Source organism: Penicillium chermesinum (assembly GCF_028974085.1).
Source record: "Penicillium chermesinum strain IBT 19713 chromosome Unknown utg000003l:1.0-5111272.0:1.0-5115320.0, whole genome shotgun sequence".
NCBI classification, from domain to species: Eukaryota; Fungi; Ascomycota; class Eurotiomycetes; order Eurotiales; family Aspergillaceae; genus Penicillium; species Penicillium chermesinum.
Genome location: NW_026695313.1, coordinates 622,209 through 632,966, shown reverse-complemented (window position 1 = coordinate 632,966; position 10,758 = coordinate 622,209). Strand labels below are relative to the sequence as shown.

The window sequence follows — 10,758 nt, the reverse complement described above, 5'->3', positions numbered from 1 at the left end:
ATGGAAAATGCAAATTGGGGATTGGGGAAATCAAATTAAAAAAAAAAAAAGAAAAAGAAAAAAGTAGGGAGAAAAGGGCAAGGTCAGCTATGCGACAAGATGCAAGAAGCGCGAGTATACTCCGTCGCGAAAGGGACCCTCTTATTCTCTTCGGGCCTCCCGCTACTGGCTGAACAATTGGTCCTGGCCGTTCTCGAGACAGAATGGCAAGGCTGGAAAGGGCTGAGGGACTCGCACTAATCAGGTCCGGGGAATCTGAGAGAAGAGACACCCCTCGGCGAGAATTGACTTGGGAAAGGTTGGGGCTGTGCTGAAAGGGCGATTGGGCCGGGGGTGGGGGGAAGAAGTTAAGATCAAATGGGAGGCAATGGTGATCTCATCCTCACCGAGCTGAGCCAAGAAGAGAAGAGGGGGGTTGTCGAAAAGTGGAGGGAAAGGGTAAAAGCTTGGGAAATTCTGGTTCTGGAATCTAAAGAGAAAAAATAAAATCGAAAAAAAGGCGAAATTAAGAAATAGAAATTCTTTCGCTCTTTGGGTTCCGGGCTTAACCTGCAATTCGGATGATACACTGACGTGGGTGGCCGTATACTCGTGTATATGTACTGTACGGCCGTATTTTTACCCTATAGTTCGGAATACCGGAGATGTTTGTTCATGTCTTTCTCTCCTCTATGGCGCGCTCTACTGCGTACTTTAGTGCTTCTATTCTCATGGTGGTCTCCTTTCGACTCTAGCAGTATCCCCCTGTTTCGGTAGGCGCCACCCTGGTGCCGACAGGCGTAGCTGGCCACGTTGGCAATGAATCCTAGCCCTACTGTAAACCGATGCCGCTAGTGCACAAGGCTGGCTTTAAACTCGGGGCCATGCCTAACACTGTCCAACCCCCTGGTCAGCCTTACTAAGTATTAGTAAAACTCTGGGCTCCCTATTGGGTTCAACGGGGCTCGATTTTCTATTTTCTGGTACCAGGTACATTTCCTCGTGAAGACCATTTCTCCCATGGTTCGGTGGCGTACGCTTGGACCTAGGAAGCACCCAAGGCTTCTAGAACCCGAGCCTACTATCCCAAAATGGAAAAAAAGCAAAGTAAAAAAAAGAAAGGAAAGGCGAAATAGTACTCCGTAGGGGGGTGGGTGGCTGTTCGATGCGTGGCCCCAACCTTGTTCCCGTTACCAGACGTGATTTGGTCCCCGTAAATGGGGAGGGGGCATTAGGCCTGACATACACAGTTAGTACTCCGTACACAAAGCCACGTTCTCTCTCCGTTCTGTGACCAAGAAAATGTCGATCCTATCTAATATACGAGCCGCTATGTCATTCTATTCTTTGGTTGTTGTTTTTTTTTTTCTTGTTTTTTTTCCCTTTTCATTCTCGTGATTACAAAATGAAAGTCTCTGGTGTGCGGACACAGACGCTGGGCGCCTCGTCCGAGTCATGGCGCCACCCGTCTCCATACTGATCATCGTGAATAGGCAAAGAAGGCCCTCCATAAGGTAAGATGTCGCATGCAAATAGAGTTCATCTGCCAGCAAGTAAAAGAGGCTAATACTTTGGAACGGGTAGCCACACGTTTCCCCAAAGCAGAACCATGGTAGCAAGGCGGCCATAGTGCTGACAGTCCTAGCCAGCCCAGTGGATCCAGTGTTCCATGATCACGTTCAGCAATAGCGATGCGAACAAGCGGTAATGTCTTGGCACCAGGCTTATATCGACCGGACAACACGCTAAAGCCGGGAATCCTGTCGGAGGTCGTGGCCTTGTAGGGTGTTAAACCGGCCTTATCGGCGAGGATTCAGGGCTGAAACCTGCGAATGTGGAAGTTGTACGGAGAGGAATTCTTGTTGGTTCCTGGGACCCCACGGCCAGCAAGAATGCGTTCTTTTCCCTTGCCTCGAAATGAAGCCAGATGAGCGGACAGTGCTGAGTCGTTGCGACCCACTGATTTCCTTAAATTCCCCACTTGGTGCCCCGTCTTGCATGCACTGCCACACTCATGGCCCGCTGTCATTCGGGGGGGTTGTCTCTGCCCACGTCTTCTAGCACAACGCACTCATTGTGTGCCTCGGACGCTCATACGCGCAAAGGCGAAGTTGGACAAGAGAGCCGCCCAATAGGCGCCCAGGCCAACCCCGCCCAAGGGTTACTGTACTGCTGTTCTCCCCGACTTCAGATTCGTTTTCCAAGGTCCACGGGTCCACGGGTCCAACAAGCACTGCTGACTCAGGCGGTTGTTCTCCACACCAGCTGCAAGAATGAGATTTGGCGTGCTTCTTGTTTTTTCAGGTTGCGTTCCTTGGTTCTTGATCTTTTCTCAATGTTCCGTTCAATGAGATCGCAGATCTATCTTTCGGAGACCCTAATGGAGCCTGAGTCTATGCGTTGCACATATCACTAATCCATGGGACCTTCACTGGGCAACTTCAAGGTGCTCCTTCTGCCGAGCAACCCTTCAGATTTCACTTCATACGCTGCATGCCCTCGGCCTTGGCAGCCCTATCGTCCAACCCATACATCATCCACTTTACCCACCGGTGGCGCCAAATATCAGATCGTCTGACTTCTTCCAAGTCTAGCGTCGAATTATCGTGTGGCATATTTGTACGCAGCGACTTTCGAAGTAACTTATGCGTACACTCTATTGACTTCTACTCAAAGGCTCAATGAAATGTTATGCCAGATAGTAGGGGAGCTAGGTGCCATGGCCCTATGACAGACCGGCCATCCCAGTATACAGTAGCATCTATAGACATGTTAAGGCTAATGACCCCGTCCAGTGGTCATTAATATCGACGCAAATTCTTGATGCCTAGATCACCACACCGGACCGAGGCTCAGCTGCTGGTAAGCGTGGTGGTACTAGTATGTACGGGCTCAAAGTCGGGAGCATTTTGCAGCTTGAGACCTCGCAGCCTCTAGAGAGGACCATCATACCTACACTCAGGGCACATCCGAGTTTACTAAACCGAAGTCTCTCGGGCGCCCTGAAAGGAGTACAATAGCGATGTATCACCTGTACGTACGCATAGACGTCATACCAAAACTGCTCGACGGCGGACCTGGGAAAGAGCCGCTCAGTCTAGCAGGACCAAATCCATGGTAAGGGATTCCTGCGCGTCGACCTTTAACACGCGGTGAGGCGAATCGGCTTTAGGATGCACATGAGTGGAGGATGGAAGTTAGTTGGAGATACTATTGAAGCCCCACCAACGCGGCATGAACCGCCTGACTGGGGCTTTCGACACGACCGACTCAAACAAGATTTCCTGCCCGGGACCCATCCATGAATGGCGCTTGAGTACAGGAAAAGGAAGGGTAGGTTACGTTGCGCGGGGGCACACGGTGGCAACAGAGCGTCTGATTCCCGGAATCAAAGCCAGCCACCGTAAGTGATATTCTGCATTGGGTCTGGCGGCTTATTGGAGCGCTAACTGGGACAGTTTGAGCCAATCATACCTCACAGGCTCAACTGACCTCCTTACGCATGATCTCGCTTGTGTGATGAGCTTTCAGGTTCCGGCTTCTGTATGTCTGGAATATGCGACGCATGGTATGAGTTGCAAGTGGGGAGTCTCACTCCGACCGTGATTATGATAATTTTGGGCTATTCTAGGAGACGGGCAGAGGTTGTCTGTGTGGGAAGGTTGCCTCGCGCATCGAGTCCGTAAAAGACTGCAGGTTTTGCGTTTGGATTTGAGTTACGCGGGGAAGAACGACTTAGTGGCCTAAGGCCAACTTTGAGCAGACAGACCTTGGATGTATATCACGTGCATGGCAAACCCCTTGCCCTACATGCCTAAAGCGGTAATTTTGACTGATTTAGCCAACCGTTTGCCAGAGCGTATTCTGCCGGCCCAGAGAGTCTTTTGTATACCCCCAGAGAGAGGCCTTCAAATTGGCCGTAAGCTCCCCAGAGCGGCTGTCTTCCGTCAACAGACACCCTGGAATTACCGCAACCATGGCTATGAATCAAATTCCAGGTCATAACATCTACGTTGGCGGGTCAGTCTCAAGTGGGACTCTCGATAGCGTTGGCATGCTAACAAGCTTCCGATATCTAGAATATTCGCACTCTCAAATAAGCAAGCACTCAAAAGGGCTAATATCACCCATATTGTTTCTGCCTTGAGGTTTGGTGGCAATCAGGAACTTCTAAAATCTTATGAAAGTCATTTGGTCGAGGTGGATGACGTGGATTATGAGAACATCTTGGAGCACTTTCCATCCGCCATCAGGTTCATCCAGTCTGGCCTAGATGCCGGTGGAAGTGTCCTTGTACATTGGTACGTCATCTTGCTTCTGTCCTGCACCAGTTCCCGAGGATCCTTTTTTACGAAGCTCTCTGATTATTCCCCCTTCTTGCCCTTGCCCGCGGGTCATGTCCACATCTGCAACCAACTCCACTGTATGCCCCATTATGATCAGCATGTGGCGGGAAACTAGTCGCTCGGTTGATATTTACAGCACCTTTATTATTTGAATCTTTTCAATTTTGGAATTCTTGGAATTTTTTTTTCCCTCCGCGCAGCTGGCCGAATCGGGGGCGGGGGCCCTCAGCACTCGCCGTACTGTTACTGACATGATCCAGTGCGATGGGCAAGTCGCGGTCCGCAACCATCTGCATTGCCTATCTACTCCATCAACAACGCAGAAACCTCACACCGCAAGCTGCGCTGGCTCTGATTCGAGAGGGCCGTCCGCTCTGCGAGCCGAATGATGGCTTCATGAGTCAGCTAGAACTCTATTATGAAATGGGCTGCCCAGACGAGGTTGATGACCATCCCCTTTACCAGCGATGGCTTTACCGCCGCGACGTTGAAGACAGTGTGGCATGTGGCCGTGCGCCGGAGTTAAGTTCGGTGCGCTTCGAGGACGAAACGTCCACTCCGGCCCAGATCAGTGACAGTGACGGCAGCTCAGTGGAGATCAAGTGCCGCAAATGCCGGTTCGTCCCCGTTTCCCTTTTCAAGGGTCTAATAATGTGAAGGGCTAACTTTTCGTTCTACTCTAGGCGAGAACTAGCAAAAACGCCATCCATCATCTCTCACGAGAAAGAGAAGCATGAGAATGCCAAGGCCAAGGTATACACTGAATGCGCCCACATCTTCCTACATCCTATGAGGTGGATGACATCAAGTTTGTTTCCACAGGGCGAGGGCGATGCGCCTTTGTCAGGCCGCCTTATTTGCCCTAATCCTTCATGCGGGGCTAACGTAGGGAAATTCGCCTGGCAAGGCCTGCAGTGCAACTGTAACCACTGGGTGGTGCCTGCTCTCGGTCTTGCTAAGGCCAAAGTGGATATTACGAAAAAGAGATCCAGTAACCTGCCTCCAACATCAGTGGGCATCCGTATGCCTCCAGGGATGCGGCCTGCGGAGGGTTCGAATAATGGTCGAGGTAACCTTTAAAGACGTTCACAGGAATGTCCTTGTATGTACATAGATTATTACGAGCCACGAAAATTTGTGATATCCGAGCAGCCTTCCTGTTGTAAGATTATGTGCTTGGCCAGTAGTATTGCCTTCTATAAATATCTCCCCCATGACTCTCACAAGATCGGCATAGCCTAGCCTCTAGCTAGACTTGAATAGTTACCTTGACAGAATAGGAAACTTCAACTGAGACCTACCTATCAAGTCATGCGCAAGGCATTAGTGGATCACTAGCACATACTCCGTATAGGCTTCTCAATTGTTAATAGTCCCATTACAAAGCACTACTTTCCTCATGTGGAGGCAAGCCACTCCTTCAACTTTCAGTAGTTCAAGGTTTCTCAAAATAAAGCCATCCTGGTGCCTACATATGTGGAGAGTTGAATCTATCGATATACGGCGACCAGCGAGGAGCTCCGCGAGGCCTCATCCCCGCTTCAGCTCCGCCCGGATATGCTCGGAAATTTTCAGGGATTATGGTCGAAAGGAATGTTCGATGAGCCGCCTTACGTCTCCGACCTGGCGTTGTTCACTACGATTGGGCAGCTAGAGAGACGCCGGCGGAAGCCTAAAGACCGCACTAGCGGCTCTGCTTCGTCCGCGCAACGAACCATCGTCGTGATCCAATACTTTGATGTGATAGCGGAGATATTACTCAATTCGCCAGCCAGCCCCTTGCAAAATTCATGGTAGGGGATGGTCACATGCAGCTCTAGAACCAGCCTTACACCAAGCACAGCCGACGTAGACACGTAATTTAGCTGGGATCTTCGATCAAGCACAGTTTGCTCCACAGAGTCCCGATGCAAAATACCTGCTGTTGGAGCCCTGCAAAATGGCTGCGAAGTCACCCCATGAGTCGGCGACGTGTAACGGCCAATCCGGCCTAGTTGGGAATCCACTCCCTAAGGCCCGGGTGAGCTAGTTCCAGGGCTGCATGACGGCGACCGTCGCCAGACGCGTGGCTGCCAGGGCCTCCAGTGGTCTCTTTGCCTCTCCGATCAACTTAGTCGCGCGCCAACCGGGAGGTCCGGCAGCTTTCTCTCTGGCAGTGATCTGTTTTTTCCCTTTCTTTTCTTTTTCTGTTTTGAGCATGTCACTGGCCTCTCGTAGTTGGCTCACAGGGGTGCTCCACCCTAACTTAGATTCCATGGTCCTCTCAGGTTCTCCACGCGAGGTTGGTTGTGTGGTATGGCCCCCTCCAACCCCAGGCGCGCGCGCTGTCAAGGGGCCGGGAGTGCCAAAGCAGCGGTGTTTCAACTCCTGAAGGATCAGCCAAAGCAGGCGCCAATAATGCTGAATAGGATTAGTGTCGAGAGTTCTTCCCCGTTCAGGACGTGTGCTATTCCAAGGTTGGAGGAGAAGAGGGAGGCTGTGCAAAGCGGGTCACCATCCTAGCGTTCCCGATTGGCTTCCTTGCCCTGTGAATCCGGGTAAGCGTATTACGCGTTTTGGTACCGTCCGGGACGCTATTTCGTGACGCCTGTTAAATCAAAAAAGGGGATTCTGGGGCTGCATTGTTCTTTAGCCCTCCGTATATGCATGAAATCTACCATATCAAAAGCCAAAAAAAAAATGGGAGGTCGATGGCCTGTCTAAATCGTACAAGAAAGGTGCTCGTTGTATTCGACTTACTTGCTTCAGGGTAGCTCTTCTCTTGGCTGCAAGCTCCCCGATAAAAGTGCCCAGTGAGGATCGCCCTAGCAGCAGGGCCCTATAGCCTGGTGGGGGTGGGGCCGTGCCATTGCCTTGCACATGAGCTCTCAGCTTTCGGTGGAACCTGGCTCGAGGCTGCGCACGAGAAAAGAAGAGAGAGAGGGGCGCGAAAACATAGCTCGCTGCTGGTTTGCTGCGAATTGGATAAACTTCATGCTTTTTTGACTTTTTTGATCCTGCTGATCACTTTGTGAATGGGGTAGCTGTGACTACTGTTTCGAGTTCAGGGCTTGGGGAGTCCTAGGTACCTCGTGTACCCGTGAACATGGGCATATTAAGACGGGCCCAAGGCACGTCGGACCGCAGTGGAGGTGATTGCTAGAACCACGCAATTACTTGCTGCTCATTAATCGCGTATTTCTGTATTCGCTCGCTCTTGCTTGTAAAATTTGAGTGGCTTGAGTGGCTTGAGTGGCTTAATACTTCGACGCCTATGTAGTAGATGGGTTTATTGCCAAGACAGCCTAGGTACTTGGCCTGCTATTTTCTTTGCTAAAGCTATTGGCCCATCGGTTCAAAAATCGCCATACAGAACAAATGTCTCGACTTGCCGCCCCTCTGGATCATTTGATGTTGATAATAGTAACTTGCGCTAAATTAGTGTCGTGTTCATCCCCATTCCGAAGATCTTGGGTGAGTATAACCGCTCTGGCTAGGCTATTACCTAGGCATCTACGTACATTTTCCAAAACCAGGAATGAGGCATTGCTATGCAACTTAGCACTCTTCAGGCCGCAGACAAAACTACGTCGGCTAAACTACTCGGTTTTTGGATTAGCCATGTGCTAAAGCTCGGATCATGCCGTGCAGAAAGCCAGATGTTAAACATTGCGCAGTCATGCAACGGGCCTGAGTGCGAATTTGGTGACTGCATTTCCCAAAATAGCTAATACATAATAAAGCTCAGTGTGAACCTACTGCCCAGGGCAGCACAAACACCTCGAGGCAGATCTTGTGTAGAAAAGACCAATAGTTATCGAAAGTAGTACTCTTCTGACATCGGCTCAGACGATCAGGCCCCCCATGTAGCCTAAGGGGCCGCAGCACCTCGACCATGACACCATCACAAGGCATCCTTCAAACTCAAAATTGACACGTACGATGGCAGATCCAACCTCAAACGACCCTGTAAGGCCGAGCCCAATGCGAGAGCAGGCCCGAGCCCGATAGCCTCCTAGGGCTGACGCACGAGGAGTACTTGGGAAAGAGGGGAGAGATTCTGCTCAGGGCTTCGCCTCAAGGGGAAACGCGCTCTAGTGCTTATCCACGCCTTGAGTAGAGTACTCCGCCCATGCATTCGTGCATATACATACCCTTCCCGGCGACGGACTTCCCGCCTCCAGAGTAGTTGATTGTTTAGGAAGGAATTTCGAGAATCTTGGGCTCTAGGCTTTCCAAAGGACGCATCTACTACTTCGCTAGCCCTATTAGGTGCGTGGATATGGGTGGCCTTGCATCGAGATACATCAAACTCTTCAATAGAGGGGGTGACGTGGGATGACTGAAACAGGCTGTAGGGCGGCTAAGATATATGAGTGCGACGCTGGATATCTCAGGGTTGCTGCGATTAGTTTTTCGTTCTATACGTCTGTAAATGCATGTAATCTGACCTGCAAGGTCCTGCAAGGCCTTCATTATGTAGGGCGTTGCGCGATCAACAAATGGGGTCCTTTCTCGTATGGGTGGTCCCTGTCTGGCAAGTACGTGGGAAACCAGTTTTATCTTTACCGAAGACCTTTCAATTAGGAACACAGAGTCCGTTTGACAAGGTTGACGCACGCTGGCAGGGCACGATTGCGCTGTCCTTCTGCTATGTTTAGAAAGCACTGCAGAGCGGCGGGGGTGGCTGAATGTCGATCTTTTACTTTTGCTTTTGCAGCTTAAAAGAATTAGAAGCTCGAATGCATGTGTTGGCACGGATTTTAGGCTTGTTTAACTCTCCGGCGGCGTTGGAATATCAGGCGTGCCCTGAGGCGTTCAAGGGCTTCGTTAGGAAAAAGATGTGCAAACATACTGCCAACGGAGAATACCATCGCACCATGGAAGCCAGTAGTATACGAGGACACGGTGAGCGGGCCGCCAGAAACGGCGCCCTGAGAATTGTATCCAGGAAGCGCTCCAAGCCTACCACAATCGTAAAAAGCCCAAAATCAAGCCATTGGCGCAGAATTTGGGGTGAGTTACCAGCGACTTCTACGACGCGTCCACGGCCGCAATTCTTGCTCGGCGCGTCCTGGCGAAAAAAAAGCTCTAGATAATGCCTAAGAGCAGATATTAATAGCCTGGATAGGTATTCTTGATGATGCAATGGCCCCGTCAACTCCACAGGATATTGAGAGCTGTGCAAATGAAATTTTGGCGCGCGGTGGTTCTACGCGACGCGTTGGCAAAAACTGGGTCTACAACCTTATCAAACGCCTCCCCAACGACTATAGTCATATCATACAAAAACCATAGGAGGCAGAGAGAATAGACTCAGAGAGATCAACGACTATAATCGAGTGGTTTTATCGCTTAGAAGTGGCGTTGAAGACCAATAAAGTCGGGCCAAAGAATATCTACAATTTCGATGAATCCGGCTTCCAACTTGGCCAGGGAAAACCCCAGCGGATGGTTACCAAGCACAAATGCAGTACAAAGTCTATTCCAACCGGCAAAATCGGTTAAACAGTGACTGGGGTCGAATATATCGCTGCAGATGGGTGGGCGATGGCACCATTCATCCTATTCCAGGGCTCATACTATGTAGAGAATTGGTATCGCCAGCAGCCTGATTTGCCAGACAACTATGTCACTTCCACGTCGCCTACCGGCTGGAACAATGAGGTAAGTGCTTATAAAGCATATAACTATATTAGTTAGAAAAGCATCTATCGTTACTAGGTGCGCGCATATCAATGGCTCCAATATTCCGAAGAGCATACAAAGACCGCCTTCCAAAGCGTGGGGATTACCGACTTCTCTTTATGGACAATCACCCATCACATATCGGCTTTGAATTCATCAACTACAGCCAAAATCACAGAAACTTTCCTTGGCAACACCTCCAAAGTTTACACATCTCCTACAACCTCTGGATGGGCACCCGTTCCAGGCATACAAACATTATTACCGCCAGTACAATAATAGGGTAGTGCAGCGGGGTGGCTCTACTGAAGAGAAGGCAGAATCTTTACGCCGACTCCACGAGATCCGCCTACAGACCTTTAAAGATACAACCGTACGGCACTCATTTAATCAATGTGGGCTTTGGCCGTTCAATCCTGAAGTCATTTGTGAACCCCTCCGTGGTGATGATGGGCCAGATCTAGTGGTATACATCTAGTGGTATACGACCAATGGAGGGAATATAAGTTACCAGATTGGAATTAAGACGCTATACCAGACCTAGGCTCTAGGCTTGAAACACCGCCAGCATCAAGTTCTACTATCAATTCACCACCGACGACGCTGACAAAGCTACGACACAATATTTCTGAGGTCCAGAAGAGCTTTGCAACACTAGCAGAGGCCTCCTCAACTGCTAGTGCCAATGCAGCCAACATTTCGCAGAAGCTTGACTTCGTTTTCCAAGGTAGTCTTACCCAGGCGGAATTGGCTGCCCAGACCAGTG

The 10,758-nt window shown here is 50.3% G+C and overlaps 3 protein-coding genes across 3 annotated transcripts; 2 read left to right on the top strand and 1 right to left on the bottom strand.

The window, feature by feature from the left end:
• Nucleotides 1–3,955: 3,955 nt before the first annotated feature.
• On the top strand, nt 3,956–5,405 carry dspC (dual specificity phosphatase YVH1; the record flags this gene model as incomplete). The annotated part of the gene is made up of 4 exons (XM_058472431.1): nt 3,956–3,999; nt 4,059–4,280; nt 4,586–4,942; nt 5,009–5,405. 4 exons carry the CDS (start codon nt 3,956–3,958, stop codon nt 5,403–5,405), a joined length of 1,020 nt encoding a protein of 339 aa, XP_058331434.1.
• A 477-nt stretch (nt 5,406–5,882) lies between these two features.
• N7468_003133 (uncharacterized protein) lies at nt 5,883–6,122 on the top strand (the record flags this gene model as incomplete). The annotated part of the gene is made up of 1 exon (XM_058472430.1): nt 5,883–6,122. The coding sequence occupies one exon, from the start codon at nt 5,883–5,885 to the stop codon at nt 6,120–6,122; it is 240 nt and encodes a 79-aa protein (XP_058331433.1).
• A 228-nt stretch (nt 6,123–6,350) lies between these two features.
• On the bottom strand, nt 6,351–6,581 carry N7468_003132 (uncharacterized protein; the record flags this gene model as incomplete). Its single annotated transcript, XM_058472429.1, has 1 exon — nt 6,351–6,581. One exon carries the CDS (start codon nt 6,579–6,581, stop codon nt 6,351–6,353), a length of 231 nt encoding a protein of 76 aa, XP_058331432.1.
• Nucleotides 6,582–10,758: the final 4,177 nt, after the last annotated feature.